Source organism: Phalacrocorax carbo, chromosome 3 (genome assembly GCF_963921805.1).
Source record: "Phalacrocorax carbo chromosome 3, bPhaCar2.1, whole genome shotgun sequence".
Classification (NCBI taxonomy): domain Eukaryota; kingdom Metazoa; phylum Chordata; class Aves; order Suliformes; family Phalacrocoracidae; genus Phalacrocorax; species Phalacrocorax carbo.
This window is the reverse complement of record NC_087515.1, coordinates 96,804,752-96,828,160: the sequence shown is the minus strand read 5'-3', so window position 1 is coordinate 96,828,160 and position 23,409 is coordinate 96,804,752. Positions and strand designations below refer to the sequence as shown.

At 38.6% G+C, this 23,409-nt stretch overlaps 1 protein-coding gene across 4 annotated transcripts in view; it reads left to right on the top strand.

Annotated features, from left to right (window-relative positions):
* The window catches only part of COL19A1 (collagen type XIX alpha 1 chain), a 215,218-nt gene that overhangs the window by 116,576 nt on the left and 75,233 nt on the right, over nt 1-23,409 (top strand). For all 4 annotated transcript variants that reach the window (XM_064447840.1, XM_064447838.1, XM_064447839.1 and 1 more), the window contains 2 exons: nt 4,272-4,325; nt 20,003-20,056. In XM_064447840.1, coding sequence (XP_064303910.1) covers nt 4,272-4,325; nt 20,003-20,056 — 108 coding nt within the window. The remainder of the gene's footprint in view (nt 1-4,271; nt 4,326-20,002; nt 20,057-23,409) is intronic.

Below are 23,409 nucleotides of genomic sequence, written 5' to 3'. Positions count from 1 at the left end.
ACAGAAACCAGTCTATAAAGGTCTATAATGAAATATTTTTTGTGCCTGAATTAGAGCTGCCTTATTAGTATTTGTATTATATTTCTAATTTGTGTTGAGAAGGAAAGGGTGCTGTGCTCAGAACCTATTTCAGCAACATTGTCTATGAGTACATAAGGCAGCTGTCTAGCCTTCTGCTTCAAAAACTATCAGCTATGTTTTGAACCAACTTTCAGAATATAAAAAATATACTTACTGGTCTATTATTTTACTCTTTCGGCATCAGCTATAAGCTTCCGGAAGAAGTAATACAAATAACAACTTTAAGTAACTTCACTCTTCCACTTCAGCTGGGTTTTTTTTGTTCTGGTTTGGTTTAATTCACCAAGAGGTCACAATAAAATATTTGCTTTTGTTCAGAGTGTGTTTTAGGCAGTTACTCTGAGCTATTAAATTATGAACCAAGTCTCCACCATGTCTCTGCAGATGTTTGTTGTGATGTATCAGGCATTTAAAAATGTTTTTGTACCTGCAGGGTCACATGACAGGATTTTAGCCCTTCTGTAATAAATGGCTTCTGATAGCTACGTGCCAGCTAATACACTTTACATTGATAGTTTATGAAACTTAAAACAGCTGAACTGGCTGAACTGTTAGCTGGTTTTTCTATCACTTCCAAACGCATTTTTCTTCTACCATCTGAAGTTTTAATAATTCTTATTAGCTTTTATCTCCTGATACTTGCAAAAAATATTAACTGTTAAGTATTAAAATGTTAATTCCTATAGATATTTTCAATGACATGCAAGTTATTTTAAAAGCATGCTTATTCTTATTTAGCATTTTTAAACCTGTCATTTTTCCTGTATTCTCTCTATTAAAGCTTAGTCTATGTGTTGACAATATTTTGTTTAAATAGCTGTCAGCATGTGACTCATAGCGTGCTTGCTTTTTCCTTATCTAGCTTCACAACCAGCATCATTTACCTTGCCAACACTTCCCTTTAAGGTTTTCCTCCTATAAAGGAATTCACAAGTGTCCTTTCTTCATTTTCAAGATTTTGTACAACCCTCTTGTGCCTGCCTGTGCATCACATTTCATCTCTTTTCATAGCCATCCTCACTCATTGTAATAGATTTTCTAAGTTTCAGATGCACCTGACCCCACCTCCAGCTTGCTTACTTTTTTTTTTCCCCAAGCTACATGGTAATGTTTGAGACATTTCCACTTCATGTTCCTTGAGCTTCTTCAGGCACGTAACTCCAAGGGCCTTGCCCGGTCCATGACAGGTACAAGCCCTAAAGACTGCATATGCTATTTTAGTTCGATTCTCCATGAAGTAGGTAGAATGGTACCACCTTCCAACCTCAAAGGTGGCCTGGCAGAGTCAGGAGAATCCCATGCATATGAGGCTACAGGTAAGGATGCATTATATTTTCCTGCCAGTCCGATCCCACAGGAATAGGCTGTTCTTATATCTCACTTTACCTTGTGCTATTCTTATACCTCCTTTTGCTCATCGCCGTACCCATCCTCTTGCCAGTCCAAGCCTATCAGGGTGACACATAGTGAAATCATTTTAATTGCTTTGGATGTTGTAAAATAGATTGTCTTCTGACGTAAACGTTTTCAACACAAGCAGGGGCATATCCTGTGAGGCTACGTGTGTATGTTCGGCCTGTATTCTGTCCCTTTCTGTCTGCGGTGGTGGTGGGCTCCTTTGGTGGGGTTTGTCTACCCACTGTGCCATCTGTGATTTGAGGGAGTTGAAAATCTTATCTCTGATCTCCAAAAGGAGATCTCCAGAAGTTAAATAGGGATAAGACCTAAGTAGATACTTTGGTTTGCTTTCCTACAAATTTTCTACAAATACTACTTTTCTGTGCTAAACTGTTACATAAATTGCCAAGTTTTACAGGAGTTCAACAGGGGATGTTTTATTTGTCCCTTTAGACAGGTTCCACTGTAGAGAAGTTTTCTTTTTCATTCCTCCTGGAAGTTTCTTCTTCAGTTTTTTTTCCAGGACCTCATTCAGTGAATGCCGAACAGGGATAGCATTGCTAAGTCATTGCTAAGTTATTAGAGTTTCACAGCCGTGTTAGTTAACATGGCCCATGTTGTCCTATCACTTTTTAAACCGAAGATCCCACTGAAGTTAGTGTGAACTTTTACCTCAGTTTCAATGTCAGGATGTGGCTCCTTGTACAGGGTAGTCCTCCCTGCCTAGTTACCAATTGTAAACTGCTCTCCTCCCTTTCCTCGAAGATAAACCTCCTTATCTGGTTCCTTTTTCTTGACAATAATATTGTAGAGAGAAGAAAAAGCATAAAAGTACATTTTGGACAAAAATGTTGGCTATTGATTGTCATTATTGTGCAGTTACATTCTTGTGTAATTCTTGTCCCCTTGGAGCCTTATTGTACAGATATGTGAGGCTAAGTATTTCCTCCTCCATAAAACAGATGTTACAGGTTTTCATCTCATTCCTCCGCGTAACGTTGTCAAGAGAAATGAAATATTAACAAAACAAAACTGCACCTCTTCCTGAATTCCCAGAATTTCTCTACAAATGTAGAATATTGCTAACAGTTGGACAGACAGAATTCTCTGCAAGTTCCAAACAACCTTGAGGAAAAAGTGGAGAAGGTTTACAGAGGTCAAATTCACATACGGCTTTATGGGTTTATGCATGTATAAACTACATAACTGCGCTGTAATTAACTTACCATGATTTATTTGTTGGACACAACATTGTCATGCATATCCTAGTTCCATAAATTTTGGGGGAAAGATGCATCGGTTTTGTAAAAGATCCTAAACCTTATCTTGTTTACACTATAAACTAAAGTGAAAGGAGAAATATCCTACAGTGAAATACTGTCTGGGGGACTCTTCTAGCTTCAGTGTTTGAAAGTAGGGAAATTATAGGAACAGAGAAGCTCTTGAACTGACTCATTTTATTTAAAACTGAAGTCAGACTTCATTCTAATCAACTTAAAACATCACTTGAAGATATATGAGCTAGCAGCTTTGGCATGCCCACTTACTCTCTCAAGTTTGTCTTGGGATTTAGAGGTCATAAATGAATTTTCTAAATTCATTTTTGGAAATCTGAACACTTTAAAGATGTGATTCTCAAGGGCCCTTGGTTTACCTTTATTGGGGCAATAAATATGTATAACTGATTCAAAATAAGGAGTTAAGAATTTGACCAAAGATATAACTCAAGCTGAAGCAATACCTGAGTCTAGGTAATTTAAATGGTTAAGAATTTAATGTTTTAATATTTCAAACTCTGAAATCAACTAAGCAAAAGTTCTTTAATTTTTTGATACCTTGTAAGAATATGCAATATTACATCAAGTTTTTTTTTAATTCTACAAAGTAGAACTGTTCAGTGCTCTTTGCTGATTATGTTGAAACTGATTTTATATTTCTTGTTGCTATAATGGAAATTGGATGGCTTCCTCAAAACAATGTTTTGAAAAAATTGTGTTCCAAGGTGACTCATAAAGTAAGGGGAGGGGGGCACCCTTCTAAGCTGTTATATGAAGGCTTTATGTTTATATCGTACACTAATCAGAGATAAAATTAAAGCCCCAAAGCGTCAGAAACAGTCTGCTATTCTGTCTGTTACTGCAAAGGCAGATCCTTGCACTCAGTTCAGAAGAAATGCTCACAGGTTGAGGATATGTTCAAAACACCCAAAGCTCCTCTGTCTGTCAGGGGAGAGGACAAGAGAGAAGTGACTCTGAAGGGTTTTGAAAAGCCGAGCCAGGCACGCAGAGGAAGCTGCACAGGGCTGGTTCTTACAATACAGCAAGCATAAGGCCTTCTGCTATATTTAGTTCCCTTTCCCTCCCCTCCCTTCCCTTCCCCTCCCCCTTCAGTGCCTATATTTGAATTGGAGTTGTAGAGTAGGTTGTCATTCATTTAATCTAACTTTTTTTTCTTTTTTTCTTATGGCATCCTAACTTAACAAGATAAATCACTTTTCATATAACACCATAGTTAAATATAGCTATGCTTAAGTAGTGCTGACTTACCTCTTCTTTTCCAAATGATTCAGCCTTTATATGGAGGAATGTGATTAATAATTATTGTTTGCATTTTTTCTTGGACCTGAATATAACATTATCCTGAAATAAGTTATTATGAATAACCTATTTTTATTATTGGAAATAAATACTTTGTCTTGACATCTGGCTCTTTGGCTTAGTCTTACTTCTATAGAATAATAAGGTATGAAAATAACACTGAATGTTATATTTGTTTAATGTTTGTATTTTCAGGGTTTGCCAGGGCTGGAGGGTCCCGAAGGTCCACCTGGCAAAGAAGGTCAAAGGGTGAGTAAACTTGGTGAACAACTGGTGAGTGTGCTAACTGACCTTGATTCTAAGCAGTAATAAAAAATGAAAAGGTAGCAGCTGAGTATGAAGCATGCTGACAGCAAATTGAGCTTTGACATTTGAGGTTTCTCTTCAGTTGAAGGAGATTTAACAATTTCAACCATCTAAAGTGTTTTAATGACTGGCAGCACAGATGTAGAATATTGTCATTTGTGCAACATGATTCTGCTGTAATTTTAAGTGAAAGAGTATCAAAATTGCTCAGAAGTTTTCATTTTATTGTGGGGCTGGGCCATACCATACAATGTCTATGATGTATAAAAATAGGAATTTAGGGTCGTTATCTAAAATATTAACAGAAATCAGTACCAGTGATGCAAGTTTTGTTGTAGGTGCCGTTATGCAAGTGTCAGAGCCTAAGATATATATACAAAGGTGAGAGATACATAGTAAGGGGTGAGGTGGGGAGAGGTTATGCCCAATACAGGAAATAAACCTTTGGCTATTCAGAATTTTAATACAGTGAAGTAACTGACTGATTTCTGTGTATTATTATGTTCTTGTTTTCCCAAAACTATTGAATTTGGTAGTTCAATAGAACAGACAACAAATATTTATGATTGCGGTATTGCAAGAAATAATTCAGGTTTGAGAGTTTTTAATCTAGTCTGCTCCTAGAAGTTTGGGGAAGACTCAAACATTTCAATATTTTTATTAATTAAACTGTCCCCAGTTTGAGGTTTTGAAGTTGGGTGTCTCAATAATTCTTGGTTTGTTTAGGCATCTTGGTATTTAGTATTTCAGTTAAATTATCTGAAGTGGAAGGTTTTAGTATTACTCGTCATTGATCTGAGTCAACTACAGTGAGTTATTAAAGGCCAGTTTAATAATTCCAGTAATACTAATAATAATAACAGAAGACCAGTTCTTGAACAAAATGAGTAATGGCGTGTAGGCTTCAAAGTTATGTTTTATGTTGTTTTTTAAGTTATAAAAACAGTACTAAATTTCACTTACGTTGAACATGTAAATTTGAAAGCTGAGGTTAAGTTTCACATTAAGGGTCAAGAACCTGTTCAGAAAAAGTCAACATGGTAAAGGAGAACCAAAAGTTACATAGTGAATAAGCTATTGAAGCATATTTAATAGCATATTAACTTGCTATTGAGGATTTTATAATTGCTGTCACTCTTACTGTTATGCAGTTAAGTATCCAGAATACTGAAAATGTATGGATGTCCAGTTTCAGCATATTTTAGTGTTCTTCAGTGGAGTACTGAATCTGCAGAAACAGACAGTATATTAGTTCTCCTTTAGGAATCATTATAAATATTGCTGTATTTAAGAGACATCACTCTTTGAACTTAATTTTTTGAGGCAAAGATTCAGAGCTAACACGCTGTATTATATATAATGGTGGATAAATAAATTTGGAAATACTTTTTTTTTTCCATTTTGCAGTGGGAATTAGGGGTTGATACATTCATCATGGACATTTCCTATTTGCACATAAAATTGAACTGCTGTCTCAATCCAGTATCTATTAATACCCAATATCTATAAAAACAGGAGTACTGGTTGTTTTACAATCTCAGCTCAAGTTGCCTCAAGCCACACAATGGGAACAGCCGACTGTAGAGCCTTGTCTTTATCTTTCTACCAGTGAGATGTTCACAACAATTATCTTTCTGCTGGCCACCCCTGCTCAAGCATTAATAACATAATTTGCAATCTTAATTCAACTCCGATGTGCATTTGCATTTCCAATACATTTAATTACACAATAACATACTGGTTGTAAGAAGATCTCTGCTCTGTTTAATGACAAACAGGACAGTGCACATATAATGGCTATTAAATATTCCTTTTTATTTAATTATAGATGTCATGTTCCTCCGTTCTACTTCCAGCAGATCCTCCAAATCTTTCACAACAGTGAAATCCCACAGTCCCACAACACTATATGAAATTATTGGTTTTGTCATGGTCTGTCTTCTGAAGATTAAAGCATAATATTGAGTGTGTAACTAACCAATGAATTTTTCTTCAACGTATATTGTTCAGACCTAAAAGTGATATTGTGCCTATTTTGCAGACTGGAACTCCAAAATGTTTGAAAGTATCTATTACATTTGGACGCCACACTTTGAGAACATGAATTTTTAAAAAACTTTCCATTTGCGTTGTACTTGATATATTCAGATTTTTAATTCCCACTTACCTCAGCAGCATTTTTAAGTGTTCAACTCCTTTGAAAATTAGGCTTAGATTAATAAGGAGTTGAGGGGATAATCATTAAGTGTGTAAGGTAGAGACCTCTCAACACACATTAAAGCAAGATATAAGCAACTGAGGAAAATTAACAGTGTTAATGATAGTATTTGTCAAAACTGAAAGAAACATGTAGAAGGCTCATGTTAGAGCTAGTCACTTAGGTAAGCAATGGTACAAAATGAGATTGAAAGGGAAGAAAAAAAGCCATGCCAGTGGATTTCTTCCGTCTTTGAACTCACCTGAGCCATGTATTTTCATTTTCAGAGGGTTTTACATGTGATTTTATTATAACATCCAAGATCAGAGTTTAATATTAGAGCTACTAAGAAATACCAAAGGTGGGACCCTGTCCCAGAGTGGGCACCCATCTCCCTGCATTCACTGTAGAGGGAACTAGGGCAAATGTACCCCTATTATGAGGAATAAGTCTGGGTTAATAGTATTTCTTTCACCTCACAGGAATAATCTGCATCAAAAATTATATAGTAAAAACATATAATAATTATTATGGAAATAGAATAAGTGTAATTATATATCATTGTATAATTATAATAATCATAAAGATTAACTGAATTGTAGAATTTTAGTTCAAAGTTATGCCAACCTTAAAATACTTACTGACATATATGTGAACTTGGCTTACAAGCGCAAATTTACAGCATCACTGAATTAGATGATGACTACAGGTTACTTATTTCAAGAGCAAAGGGGGATCAATGCATTATTTCAAAGAAGGTGGTAACAGCTTTTGTCCAATGGATACACTATAGATAGAGTTATGTGGTATCATTTGAGCCAACACGTGATTATTAAAATAATAAATATGTCACTTTCTGTGGCTTGATCTGATCACTCCTATATGATCATTCTGGGATATGATCTTGCTCCCACGTCAAAGAGCAGGTTAGGTTCTTACACATTTATATGATGGTACACAAATAAGTCAGCCATGGAACTTGATGACAGAAGTGTGTGAAATGTCTCCTGTCCAAGATGGTCTCCCTGGATGCTTTCCAGATATCCCAAAGGTTGAAAGAGTTTGCAGAAAACAGCATACACTAATGTGATATATTTACAGAAATGTGCTGTAGGGAGATCATCCAGAATGAGAGAGGTGAAACCCTGAAAGCTCTTTGACTAGATCTGTGCAGCATTAAAGGATCCTGTATCAGGATGCACGCTCTATTTTTTGGCTTTGCTTGAGAGAAAATTCCAAACTCACTACAAATTTGATGTAGTGCAGTCATGGAGAAGAACCAGTGCAGTGTTAAATAAAAATTGGATTCTTATGCATATTACTTCTTTCATACTGATATAATAGCAAAATTTATAAATATTTCTTTTCTGAATAAACAAACACATTAATAGTCTAGCATTTAGCAAGTGTATTGGTTATGTTTATACGAGTAAACTCATTAGTTCCCGTTCTTTCTCCACTTATTGTGACACCTCTTTCTCTCATCTCCTTTGTTATGTCCTCTTATTCTGCATATAGCTGGCTTATGCAGGGGAGAGCAACCTTCATGAGCAATGAGGTGGTCCAAATATTGATCTTCAGACTTATATAGCTTGTTTCCCTTACAGAGCAATAAAGAAGAAAGAACAGAGCTGTGAGCCTACAGTGAAGCAATCGGCTTTCTGTTTGCTACCATACTTCTGTATCTACACAAATGAAATTACTTAGCATTTGTTTTACCTGTGCAAAAAAAAAAAGATATTCAGTGGTTCATCATACGTGGTGCATCCTCATTTAGGGTGTTACATTGGAGGGGGAAGTAATAGTTATTCTTATTTCTGAATCTTCAATTAACCTGAGACATATACAATACTCAATGAAAGGTCTTTTTTTGTTGTGACAATCTGTTGAGTGAACTTAAATTTTGTATGAGCATCTACTGCCCTTATGTTTCTCTTTTTGTCATGGTACCCACTTACAATCATGGTGTTAGCCAGCATTGTGCTTTCCTGTGGGTGCAAGGACTCCTCAAACCTTTGCTGTTCTTACAAAAAGACCAGTGCTTGTCCTTGCTTTAGCACTAGTGACTAGTATAACTTTGGTTTTTTGTTAGCTTTAGTGAAGTGATTTAAGTTAGACATGAGGCCTTGCTAAGTAAAAGACTTTGTTTTTAATTCTGGTCACTGGGAGAAGTGGGCCAGTAGGGACAGCTACTCCTTCCCTTTTCCTCATTCCTGCATGAGATGCTAGACCGTTCTGTGGGTATTACTTTCATACATAATTTTTCAGTGTCCCTCATGTTGGCTTCAGGATTCAGAGCAGCATGTTATTGCTGCAGCAACTTGATACTATTACACCAGTGCTCAGAATGACATCAGGAGCTTCAGAAAGTAGTAAGATGTTACTCAGAAAAGTCCCTGGTCCAATATTACTTACCAAAAAAAAAATTGAAGGATTGGGTGGTAACCTAACACTGCGTGGAATTTAAACCACAGTGGACAACTGCGCCATCTTTCTCGTTTTCTGTGTTAGGCAGGACTTTATTATTTTCCTCAAAACTCCTGCACTGTAGTTAAGTATACCTTTCACAGAAGTACAGTTTTTCACCTGAAAGACATCAACAACAGAGACTTCACAAGTCTCCTTGATTTCTTTGTCCTAGTGTTTCTTGTCAAACCCACATTTCAAAATGTGCTTTTTATTTTACACTTGAGCATGTAGCTTAAGCCTTCAACAACTGTTGTTTTTTTTAATGTCTGCTTTATGTTAAAGAGATGTTTAAAGTTTTTCCTCTGCAGTCAAATCACCAATTCATTTATTTTGGGGAAAATTCAACTAAGGCCCTTCAGCTCCCCATGTAAATAATTTTCAAAAGTCTTCAAATATTTTTGTCATGTTGCTGTGCTTTCTTAAAAGGTTCTACTACATATAATTACAGACTGCATGGAGTTTTCCAGACTCTGCCTTTACTATGTTAAATGCAGTGAAGTGAAATTTATATTTCCAAAATATAAGCCCAAAAGTCTGGGAAATCGATGCTTAATTTCATTGGATACCTTTATAGCAGGGATTTTCCCTGAACTTGATGCATTTTTTATAAATCCTATTTTTTCTGAAAATAGTTTTATTTTTTACTATAATATTCTAGTAAATTCCAAAAATTCTCTTAATGCAAAGCCTCAAAGCAACTTTGTTAGACAGCTATACTGTGAAATCTAGAAATGGTCATTTTTCATTCTCAGTGTGCCTATGGAAGAGCCAGGCCCCATATGTAGCTAACACACACAGCATTTTGTGCAGCAGTTTCTGCTTCTTTGAGATCTTCTTGATATCTTGAACTTCTGGGCACTTTTTCTGGGATTTGGGTGCTTCTGGGAAACCTCTGAAGAAACTGAGGGTGCCTGCTGCTGCCAGGTAAGGTTACGGTAAGGGTAGCTCTAGCAGGTTCTAACGCACTCCATCAGCTGTCCTTGAAAAAAGGGTGCCTGAGCCTTTGTTATAGCTGACCCCTGATTAATGAGGGTCAACAACCTTTTTGGCCCATGCCAGGAAAAGGACTATGTAAGGGCCAGGTGATGCAGCAGTTTGTGCAGTGAGAACAGAAGCAGCCAATAGATGTGCAGCATTTTGCACAGCAGTTCATGGAGAAGTGCACAAAGAAGAGGCCAGCAAACCTTCTCTGTCCAGCATACACATCCTTAAACATGTTGGTCACAAGGCGCAGGACCTGGGTGCTACTGAAGTAACTGTTTGCTGCTGGACTCTTGCACCCAGGCAGCATCAGATGGAGGACACAGCTCAGTAAGTCCAGCGGGCCTGATGGGTTGCATCCACAAGTGCAGAGGGAGCTGGCTGATATCATTGCAAGGCTGCTCTTGATTATCTTTGAATGATCATGGTGACTGGGAGAGGTTCCTGAAGACTGGAAGAGGGCAAATATCACTTCTATCTTCAGGAAGGAATATCTGGGGAACTACAGGCCAATTGGCCTCACTTCAATCCCTGGTAACGTGACAGAGGAAATCCTCCTGGCAAACATTTCCAAACACATGAAAGACAAGAAGGTGATTGGGATAGTCTGCATGGATTTATGAAGGGGAAATCATGCTTGTCAAACTACGTTGCCATCTACAATGAGATGACTAGCTTGGTGGGTGAGAGGTGACCAGTCGTTACTGTTGACCACAACTTTAGCAAAGCCTTTGACATTCACTCCCGTAACTTCATCTCATCAACCTCACAGACAAGCTGGCAAAGTACAGGTTAGATAAGTGGACAGTGAAGTGGATTGAAAGCCAGCTGAACAACTGAGCCCAGAAGGTTGTGATCAGTGGTACAAAGTCCAGTTGGAGACGAGTCACTAGTGGTGCACCTCAGAGCTCAATACTGGAGCCAGTACTGTCCAGCATCTTCATTAACAACCTGGACAATGGGCAGAATGTAGCAGAGAACTGGGGCAAGAGGAAGCGCATGAATTTCAACGAGGGGAAATGCAAAATCCTGCGTTTAGGGAGCAGTAACCCCAGGTATCAGTTTACATTGGAAGCACACTGTCTGGGAAGAAACTTTTTTGAGAACCTGCTGGACAACAAGCAGACCGTGAGTCAGCAACGCACCCTCGTGGCAAAACAAAAGGACAACGGTATCCTGGGATGCATTTGGAAAAGCATTGCCAGCGGGTCAGGGGAGATACCCTTCCCTTTTGCTCAGCACTGGTGAGACCACGTCGAGGAGGACATGGACTTACTGAAGTGGGTCTAGCACAGAGCCACAAAGCGGATTAAAGGGGCTGGAGCATCTTTGATAAAAGGAGAGGCCGAGAGAGCTGGGACTCTTCAGCCCAGAGAATAGAAGGCTCAGAGGGGATCTTACCAGTGTGTATAAATACCTGATGTGAGGGAGCCAGATTCTCCTCAGTAGTTGCCAGTGACAGACCAAGAGGCAATGGGAACAAATTAAAAACCAGGAAATTCCATCCGAACACAAGAAAACACTTTTTTATTGTGAGGGTGGTCAAATACTGTAGAGATTGCCCAGAGAGGTTGTGGAGTCTCCGTCTGTGGAGATATTCAAAAGTCAAGTAGACACAGTCCTGGACAAATGATCCTGCTTGAGGAGGGGGATTGTACTAGATGATCTTAAGAGGTCCCTTCCAGCCCAGATGATTCTATGTGTTTTTATTTAAATAGGTCTAGCTTATTCTCAGTATAGCTGCCAACAACTTCATTTTTATGGATTAGTAGGGTTTTTTGAAATGTTTTATGTGTATTTAAACAGACTGATTCTCCACTGCGGTGGTTTCCCTGGTTTCAGTGATTGAATCCAGTTCAAACATTTACAAATCTTTCTACGATACCGCAGCTGTATTCCTGACTCTGTATTCCTTGGGAAGTTCCAGGTGTCTTGAAGTAAATATTTTTGAAGCAACTTCCTTATTTCCAATTGTTGTGTTTATAATACCAAATACTTCACTTAAGAGGAGGTTATTTTAGCATTATCTTAGTAATAAATTAAATGCCTCATAAAACTGAGAGTCCTTTGGGTTGTCATATCTAGTGTTTCAGCATTGATTTCACTAAAATTATGTGTTTGGAGGGACCTTGTGAAATTGCAGCATTTGCCTTATGTTAATAATCAATTACTCTCTGAGATTACAAGCCTTTCTAATAAAGCACAAATAAAATTATTATGAATCAGTATAAAATCTTCCTAAATAAATGGGTGGGGAGCTGTTAGACTTTCTTAACATAATTATTTAGAGTGACATCTAGATTAATTTAAATTCAGGTTGCATTTATCTGGTGTATAGAACTTAAATATTTCTTTGACATAATTTGTTTTCTAGTTCAGTGAGTAAATGCTGTACTCAACCAATTATAAAACAAGCTTTACAGAGCAATGATAATTACTGCATAGTAGGTCAGGCTCCTGGCACAGAGCAAACTGTATTTTTCACAGCTACAGCTCTGGAGTTTTGGAATCTCTTTTAATCTTCTAAGTCCTTCTTGACTTTGATGTAAGTTGTTCTAAGTATGCAAAGCTCCAGTCTGATTTTTAGCTTTACGTTGGAGTGCTGTACCTTGCTTCACTCAGGTATTTAACAGTCTACAAATGGTTAATGTGAAAGAAGGAGATAATGGTCATTTTTTCTACCAGATTGCCTCTCTACCTTAAAAGCAAAGTAAATAACCAGTAACATAGGATACAGCTTAAAAAAATACTGTATTTTTCCCACTTTGGCATTTAAAAATGGGATGAAAAAGGTTGTAATTTAGAATGTTGAAGGCAAATTTGTCAATTAGAAAATAGTTCTGTGGCTTTTTAATTTCTTTGTTATTTTCCATTTAAGAAATTCAAATATAACTTTTAATGGAATAGCAGAAATTATTTCACTTTTAAGATCTCATTTAAAATTTTCAGGGTCCCTTCCAAATACTCTATTATCGATATTTCTTTTAATGTCTCTTAGCAAAAAGTAGAGCAATATAAGAGAATAGGAAGTTATTTCTCATAATTAAAAATTAAAGTGTTCATTATAAAAATATCTAAATATAGTTGAAAAATATTTCTACAAGTGATTTTGAATTTAAAATGCACTTTTGCGAATACAGTTGAAAAATTGTGATGGAATTTGGCAAATTTGTGACGGATCTGTTGGCAAAGTTGGTTGTGGCATTTCATTTCTTGGCACTGCTATGCCTGTTTAAGGACTTTTTTTATGTTTGTTAAATGTGTTTGAATAATGTTATATATTCTGGCTAGGCACTCTCTTTTACCATTTTATTAATATAAAAATGAAAAAACTAGAGTTTATTGGAATCATTCCTAAAATTAGAAAGCCAAGGCTGAGTTCAAGAATGCTTCTGCGTTAGCGAGGATCTCCCTAGCGACTTCTCTTCCAAGACAGGGGATTAGGGTCTGCACGCTCTATTCTTCTGTGAGCCATGTTTCGGTGAAAGGCTTTAGTGGGATATGAGGGGCAGACTTTCACTTGTTTTCTGCAAATGGCTTAACTTCTTGCCTTCTGGTCCTTATTTCCTGTGAGTTTATTCAGGTTTAACGTTTAATACAGACATTAATTTGTAATACACTGGTTATCGTAATACATCCTCAAGGCCGAGGTTAATAGGATTGAAGAAGGAATTGTATATTTAAGTCCTAGTGCTGTATTACTGAAGTTAAAAAGATTTCATTGACTGCAGCATAGATTTCCAATTTAGGAAAAAGAATATCCAAACTGTAAGATTTCTAAGGCATAAAAAGCTTTTGCAATTGTAACACTACCAAAGTTAATAACAAAACTCTTAAGAGCAGTTGTGGTCAGGTGGTTAAATGTCAAAACCCTCTTTAAATATTACCAAACTTTTGGAGAAATGCATGATGGAAAATAATGGCTCTGTATGCAGCCTGTGCATTTGTTGTAGGTTTGTAATTTTCACTTTCTGAACTCTCAAATAGTTAATTGGGATCCTGGAGAACCTTTTCCTGTCCCACAACTGATGGGTAGCACTGTTGTTGGATGGGTGATTGCTCTGATTTTTGTGATTAATTCTAATGTTTTGTTTCCAATTAGCTCTTGAACTGGATTTCTTACTGATATTGCCATGTGATGTCTGCTTTCATTCCCCTAAAATGGAAGTGTGGCAAACTTTTTCTGGTAAACCATGAAGCAGTGGGCTGTCACCAGCTTTGGGGTGGGCTGGGTTTCCTGTGGGTTAGGGTCAGTTGGAGCTCTGCAAGCTCCAGGTGAGCTGCCACGGGCGCCGGGTTGTGACTACAGACAGAGGGAAAACTGGGAAGTTTATATGCACTATGCATATCAGCTCAGAGGACTGAGATGAATGAAAGCCTCTTTTCTGTACTCTGAATTAGCATAGGCACTGGGACTTGTGTGGCTGCTTGGTGGCAACTTTGGGCATCTGGAGAAACAGTCTTTTAACTGCCCAGAGCTCTACTCACTGGCTGTGTTTAGATGCCCAAGGATCTGGCGGGGTGTCCGTGGGTTGGGCACGCTGAGATGGGGGTCTTTACTTTGCACCTGCCTCCTGCTTCAATCTGGTTTTGAGGAGTATTCAAAAGAATCTTAGTTAAGCTTGGCAAACGTTACATAAGTCTCATCAATCTTGCATAATAACTACAGTAGTTAAGACTTTAAATCCCAACTTCCTACTTTCTCTAGAACCAGTTCCTGTTTTGAAATGTGATGATGTGTTTTAGGAAGTGCTAATTAGCACTTTCCCTTGAAAATTCACACAGGCTTATACTAAGAACTTTTCCCTTCATACTCAAGTGTGGGTTCTTTAAATTATTAATTCCATAAATCATGTCAGTGTTCCTACATAACTCAGGGTGATTTTATCCTAAAATAATCTGCAGCTTATTTTTAGACACTAGGATTAGCGATCTCACTCTTCTATAGTTAGAGATATGTGAATAGATGGATGCAACATGATACAGTAGGGAGTTACAATACAGACTTTGAATTCTTGCATTGTGTGTTGGACCTGCAGCCGTGCCCAGGGGTGGCAGTCAGAATCAGAGCACAAGCTTATGGAAGGATGCACAGAGTCTCTCTTCTGAACAGATTTCCATCTAATGTAAGGCAAAGCTCATCAAGTCATTTGGATTAACAGAAGGGGCGAAAGAAGAGAGGAATAAAGAGTGCAGTTGACCACGTACTTCAGCTAGGCACTCAGCTGGGGTTTGCTGAAGCATATAATTTCTCATTTATTTTATTTTTAATATTTTGTCTTTTTTGCCCCTAACCAAGCAGTTGTTACTTGGATGATTTGTTTGTATATTGTAGCTGAAGTTTGTCCTATGGAAAAGAGGAAAGTAGCGGACTGTCCAAATTAGTTGAGGGCAGGCATTTCATGAGTCAAGGGGACAGGATGCAATAGCACTAACATTTAGACAACTTCTTATCACATTGCCAACAAAAATGTGTGCAGCACAAAGGAAAAAAACTAGCAACTGTTTTGGTTTTCTTTTCCTTAGATATTATTCTAAGTATCATTAGACAACTTGTTGACACCGCTTATCATTTTTAAGTTCATGTAGGTGGCATTGCATCTTTTATTTAGTTAAAGGAAGCATGTCATGCCTAGTATTTATATTTTGAGTGGTTTTATAACCTCAATATTTGCTCATTGAACTCAATTAAATAAAGGTAATGGGCCTCCTGTGCCGGCTGCATGCCCCATGCACAGCACTATGGCAGCAAGTACAGCCCTCACGGGGCTACTGAGATCTGCTTCTGAAGAGGAGATGGGAAGTGTGGCTCTCTGCTAAGCCCACTCGATGAACCAGAGAGAGCACCAAGATGTTTTTCACTACTTTCTTGCTAGAAGGAAGACTCGGAATTAAACTGTAAATATTTAGTCACAGTCTGGCTCATGGTCTGCTCAAGGCAAGGCCATAATGGGCTTATCAAAAACATTCTTCTAATTGTTTTAATTATCCTAAATAAAAACATAAACTACTTTACTTACACTCTTACTGTAGTATGTATTTTAATTTTTTCCATACTGATGCTGAGAAGTCATAGAGAAGCAGGAGTGCTGGCAAGTAGAAGGAGCTGTGTGTATTCCTAACATTTAAATCCCTGTATCGGAAAGTAGTTTCTGAAAGGTAGTGGCCTTTTACGTATTTCTGTGTTAAATTAAAATATCAGACAGTTTAGCAGGATTCCTGTAGGGAAAAAGAAGGGGCTTTTGTTCCCCTAGAAAAGACTGATGCTTCATACTGATCTGTGTGATTGTTCTACAGGTTTTTTATACACATGTCACATAGTATAATGACTAATAATATAATGGTTGGATAAAAGGTAGGGCAAGTGTTTCTTCTGTGTTTCACCAGGTAAGTGTTTGGGTAATTAATAAATGACAGTGAAAAATAACTACCCCCAATTTGTATTTTTTAATAACTGATTTTTCAGAAAATTTGTCAAGTTTTGGCTTTGCTATATGTCATACATCACATTTTAGCTCATCTTGTAAGTAGAGATAAAATTGCCTTCCCAATGTATTCCATGTTTTCCTGTGTAATTAACACCTCGTTCACAGCTGTGTCTGTCAGTTAAAGCCCTGTCTTTTTCCCCGTGACACTTCCTTGATACTTTGTTTAGACTGCTGAGATTTTAAGTGTCATCCTCAGGATACTTTAAATAAGTCCAAACAGGAAAAGGAAGGTGCTTCAAGAAGTCAACAGTACAGATCATTATAACTCAGAGGGACTATTTAGAAAGTATGAAGCAATTTATCTTAGTTTATTACTTACGTCATTACCTCTCAATCTGTTTGTCATGCTTTCTAAGGAAAGTTTACTGTTTTTCAAAAAAGTCAGGAAATATTACTTTCCATCTCTATTTCTAAAGTAGAGATCAGTCCAAAAGTCTAGATCTAGCTAACAACAACCTCCTTTTCTTGTGCATGTATGCCTTTCTGGGTACTGTGTCCTCTGTCAGGCTGGGCAAGCTACTCGGTTGCCCAGTAAACTGCATCAATGAACTGATCAAAGTCAAAACCAACTCTACTTTTTTGTGGGCCAACCTTAGCCCAGATGTGTTTCCAGCTCTGGCTTGTCACAGGGCTGCGTGGGCAGTGTTACCAGTAAAGCAGAGGACATGCTGGGGGTGGGTGGTAAGGGGCAGTATATTCTTGAGCCCAATATAGGCGCCTAGTACCGTATTTTGGTTCTGAAAATTTACCCTGAGCTGCCCCAGTTACAGGCCTGCATGTGCGAGTACTGGCAGGATTAAACAGCTCAGCACATAACATATGTCTCAGCTAGTTAAGACCCAGGAATTTGGCACTCTAAATATGCTGAGGTGTTTGGGGGTTTTTTTGTCACGCTGCCCTTAAAACACACTGACTGACTGAAGACCTTCATAAAAGCATTGTGGCAGCGTACGTGTATGTGGCACAGCCTGGTGGATGAGACACATCCCCACAACCCTAGATTGGTTCTTTCTTCAACTTGAAGGGCTCCAAGTGCCTACCTTCTGCTTCTCAGGAAAGTCCCTGGCATTTAGGCAAAAGATTACCCTGGTGAGATGCAGGGTGTGAGGAAGAGGGATTTTCCACCCTTATTGTCATCATCTTGTTTCTACTCAGCATAGATCAAGATTAATGAGAGGCAGAGCGTAAGAGTGGTTTCCTAAAGTTTAGGGCTCTCACCTGTAAAGAGCAAAGCTGTTTACTGTTCCTTAGCTTACTTCTGCAGTTTATGTGAGGTCATGCTTGACCAGTCTGATAGACTCCTAGGATGGCATGACTGGCAGGGTCAATGAAGAGAGAGCAGTGGATGCCATTTGCCTTGACTCCAGCAAGGCTTTTGACACTGTCTCCCATAACATCCACATAGGTAAGCTTAGGAAGTGTGGGTTGGATGAGTGGACAGTGAGGTGGATTGAGAACTGGCTGAACGGCAGAGCTCAGAGGGTCATGATGAATGGTGCAGAGTCTGGATGGAGGCCTGTCACTAGTGGTGTTCCCCAGGGGTCAGTGCTGGGCCCAGTCCTGTTCAACATATTCATCAATGGCCTGGACAAAGGGACAGTGTCCCCTCAGCAAGTTTGCTGATGATACCACGCAGGGAGGAGTGGCTGATACACCAGAAGGCAAGACCTGGACAGACTGGAGAGCTGGGCCGAGGGGAACCTCATGAAATTCAATAAGAGCAAGTGCAAGGTCCTGCACCTGGGGAGGAACAACCCCATGGACAAGTACAGGCTGGGGGCTGAGCTACTGGAAAGCAGCTCTGGGACCTTGGAGTGCTGGTGGGCAGCAAGCTGACCATGAGCCAGCAATGTGCCCTTGTGGCCAAGAAGGCCAACAATATCCTGGGGTGCATTAAAAGGAGTGTGGCCAGCAGACAAAGGGAGGTTATCCTCCCCCTCTACTCTGCCCTGGTGAGACCACATTTGGAGTGCTGTGTGCAGTTTTGGGCTCCCCAGTTTAAAAAGGACAGGGAACTACTGCAGAGAGTGCAGCAAAGAGTTACAATGATGATCAAGGACTGGAGCACCTCCCTTATGAGGAAAGGTTGAGAGACTTGGGTTTGTTGAGCCTGGAGAAGACTATGGGAGAATCTGGTCAGTGCTTATAAATATCTGAAGGGCAGATGTCAAGAGGATGGGGCCAGACTTTTCAGTGGTGCCCAACGACAGGACAAGGGGCAGTGGGCACAAGTTGGGACACAGGAAGTTCTGCCTGAATATGAGGAAAAAATTCTTTGCTGTGAGGATGACAGAGCAGTGGCACAGGCTGCCCAGGGAGGCTGTGGAGTCTCCTTCCCTGGAGACATTCAAGACCCACCTGGACATGGTCCTGTGCCCCCTGCTCTAGAGGTACCTGCTCAAGCAGGGGAGTTGGACAAGATGATCTCCAGAAGGCCCTTCCAACCCCTGCCATTCTGTGGTTCTGTGTTTTAATAAAATACAGAAGCAGGCTTAAGAACCATAGCTTACAGAAATACCCCTATGTGTTAATTGTGAGCTGTCAGCATGCGTTTTCATTTTTTAACTTCTTAAGCCAAGTTTTCACAGGTACATCCCCCTAATGCTTTTTCGTAATTTACATTTGCCATATGCAAGGGAGAAGTTTAGTCTTTATGGATATAATACTTTTTTTTTTAACATCACACCTAAGTATTAGTAGTTCTCAGTTGTTGTTTCTAAAAAATGTGCATCAGATTTCAGCTTGGCAATAAAGATGTAAATGGCTGTAAATTACTTCCATTTTACGTTGATCTTCCTAAAAAAAAATGTGTGAAAACAGCAGTTGTTCAAGTGAGTTCTGTACTAAAAAATTGTAATAATTACACATGCATGTTTTTTAGACTCTGAGTGGAAAGTCTTAAGTAGACTTTTATGGACCTTAACTTTTAACGCAAATGATGTTGCATGTGCGTTATATACACAGATGGTAGTAATTGCACGAGGAAGGTGAATTGGTTTTGCAAATAAATTTCTGACTTTCCTGCTTGTTCTCACATCCTGGAGAAGAAGGGTATGGGTGTTTGTTAATTGGGTTATACGGCACATACGCATTACTGTGCAAGTCACGGTGACTACTGCAGCACAGTTTAACATCCCAAGGTCTGGTATATTCAGATAAAATATAATTTCTTTTCACCTCATCAAGATGCTCTGTTTATAGCCCTATCAATGTGCACTCACATTTGAGATATAGCTTTAAAATGTGACAGTAAATGTTGCAGTGATACAAATATACTGTTTGTCATAATTATTAAAAACAATTCTAAAATTACTAGAATTGGGTAGCATTGCCATGACTGATATAGAGTATTCTTTTGGAAAGTTTTTGAACTTTTTTTTATAGTAGGAAAGGTAATATACCTTTCATTTAAACAAAATTCTTATTCCAAATCAGTCACTAGCTGTAACATTTATAAACATCTGTTGTTCTTTTTTTGTTTCCAGGGAAGACGAGGCAAACCAGGCCTCCCAGGAAAACCGGGGCCACCAGGACCTCCTGTGAGTAACTGTCGAGGGGAAAGGGGAATTTTCTCTCTGTCCTGGAACAGTGAGCTTTGTTAGTGTTTTTACAGCAGGTTACCTGATCATACTTATGGTTGAAAACAATTGATTTGTGTTTACTCTGCTGCATGAAAGAGCTGGTATTCCCAGCCTTTTGATACAGCAGAGGTAAAAGGAATAGGTCCACAAATACAAGAGACAACACAGGAGGGAAAGAACAAGATGCAAACTTCAGTGAAGGAAGCAGAAATTGTCTGGCATTTCAAACAAAGACTGGCCATGTATGCTAAATGTGAATACTGTGCATTCATTCACTTTGCAAAATGCGTGATGCTCCATAGAAGATGGGATAATTTCTGTCTCAGAGGGGTAATTTGAAAGATGAAGGACTGTGTGAAGCATGTGCCAACTGTCTGAATGGTGGGGCGGATTATACCCAGCACTGGAATGAGCACTCAGCTGTAGTTCAAATGAGTTTACTGAAGAATTAAAAAGATTAAGAAATACATGACTCTATGGAAGGATTTGTAATATGAAGCACTAAAGGATTTAGCTCAGATCTAAGAGGTTTGGGATTTTTTTTTAAAGACATACATTATTTCAAATTTGAAGTCAGGCATGGATCTATTTTAGGAATGAACACAGCCTTTCTTTGGTAAAGGAATACTTGATCATATTTTTAACATTCCCTATATATTGTATTGTAAAAATGCTGTCATGCACAAATACAAAGCAGCTATTTGTTTGTGGATTAAGTAAACTTCTGCTGCTTTACATTCTTAGTATAAGACAAGGATTTCATAATTCCTTTTTCTGCTTACTTGAAATAGGTAAAGGCCAGTAGTTTATGCATCAGAACATTCGTTTCATCTACTTCAACCTCACTGCAAGGGAAAACTATTCTTATTGTAGATAAGAGAATAATGGACTGCTGCATGAAATACAATGAATAAAATGAAACAGATGTAACAAACTCATCCAAAACTGAAACTGCATACATTTTATAATTTTTCCCCCCTTTTCCTTGCAAAATGAGTTCAGAAAGAGGAGTTGATGATGGTGTTCATGTATCCAGCGTAAAACTAAATAGTTAAAAATCCCTCCCTCTCCCTCTTCTCCCCTGCATATGATCATATTGAAACGTTGTTTGAGTTTTTTGTACAGTTCGGGCTTCCTAATGCTGAAATGGTATTGCAGACTGTGGGAGTCAAAACAGAGGAAAGGAATGATGCAGAATCTTTCTTAAAACAAGGCCAAAAATTACCTTTAAAAGTAAAAGAAAAGAAAAAAAAGAAAAGGAAAAAAAAACATAGCGGAGGTCAATGTTAGACCTAATCTACTTAGCTTTTCACTGGTCCACAAGAAGCTGTTTCTCCATTACAGATTTCTGCCACCATAGGTTTGCTGGCGGGTCACATTTGTGAAGATATATGATCCTTGACAGACATACCAGAATCCTGAGTGGAAGCTAAATTGCGCTTTTATTACTGAGACCTATTTCAGATTTTCTTACAGCAGATGGGAAGCTCAACTTTGTCAGCATGGCAGCATTGCTACGAGGAGGTCTGCGTGGGTACCGTAGCCTAGCACTAGAATTCAGACAAGCATTCCTCAAGCAATCACGGCCTAAATATTGGTTAAAGGTATTTGTTTCTGGTATAACTATCTTGATGCAATTCTTACCTTGGATACAGCTACACCAGCATCTTGTGTTCCTCTTCCAAGATTGAGAATATAATGCATAGAAAAAGCATACTCTGAAAGCAGTAATGCCTGTTAAAGCACATTGGCAGTATCCGCATATTTGAAGTGCTACAGCTTACACATAGTGAAAAGACTTTAACACCATCCGTCATTCCTCCTCACTTTTTCAAGGTTCAAACCATATTAAGTTTTTGCTGTATTATTACCCCCTCTCTCCTAATAAGTAGTGGCACATGGATATATTACTGGCTTTTACTTTGGCCTTTCCAAAGTGCAACACAACTATTGCACCTGCAGTGTTGCTGTTATCTATGTTTGGGATATACAGGGTACAAAAGACTTAACAGATTGACCAAACATGTAAAATTTAGACTCTCCAGAAAAAAGTAAGTTACGTGTTTGTTAGATGTTTCAGAAGAATATGATATTTGTATTTGATAAAAAGGAGATTCAGTCATTAACTGTTAGGGTAGCTACAGTACACACTGCATTTTTGAAATTAGTAAACTTTGTATATTTATTTATCAGTTTATGCCATGATGTTAAGTACTTAGTTTAGACATTAGGGGAACAACCAGGTGTTCAGTAGTGACAAAAACAACAACAACATCAAAAGTGGGATGGAAAGTTCTGCCTCCCTGAGGAAGAAGTTGATGAACAGGATACAATTCTTGGGATTTGGTATAAAGGCCAGTACTAAGAAAGTATGTGCAGGGAGGGATTATGAGACCACATTCTGAACACCGGAAAGGGCTTTAAATTGAACACTACGAAGTGGTGTGACTTTTGATTAATTAAAATAATTTTTTACCTACTTGTTGCATGGTCATCACGGTGCTGGAGCGTGTCCAAAGAAGGGCAATGAAGTTGGTGAAGGGTCTAGAGAACAATGAGGAGCAGCTGAGGGAACTGGGGGTGTTTAGCCTGGAGAAGAGGAGGCTGAGGGGAGGCCTTATCGCTCTCTGCAACTACCTGAAAGGAGGTTGTAGCGAGGTGGGGGTCGGTCTATTCTCCCTAATAACAAGCGATAGGATGAGAGGAAAAGGCCTCAAGCTGCGCCAGGGGAAGTTTAGGTTGGATATTAGGAAAAACTTCTTCACCGAAAGGGTTGTCAAACATTGGAACAGGCTGCCCAGGGAGGTGGTTGAGTCTCCAGCCCTGGAGGTATTTAAAAGAAAGGTAGATGTGGTGCTTAAGGATATGGTTTAGTGGAGGACTTGGCAGTGATAGGTTAGTCTTTTCCAACCTTAATGATTCTATGATTCTATGGCAGCATTTAAGATTTTCTTTATATTCTTATCTGCCTCTAATCTGATTTTTCTAACCCTCTCTAGATACTTCATGTTTTGTGTTTTTTTTCCCCTAACCTAATTTCTGGGGGTTTTTATTCAGTAAAACTGATATTTGTAGTGAATTTCAAGTCCCTTAACATCATCTGTACATCTTTGGTTAAAAACCTGGATCAGGATTGATTGGCAATTGGTGATGAAACTGCTCAGCTAAAGTGGGACTCGCTATGCAACTTCTTCCAGGTGTCCTTTTGTCTGTGTCATTTTTCCTTTATCCTTTCCTTTATGTAATTTTTTTCCCCTTTGGAGCAAATCCAGTTCCCACAAAAGGCAAGGAGTCAATGAGGATTTTTATTG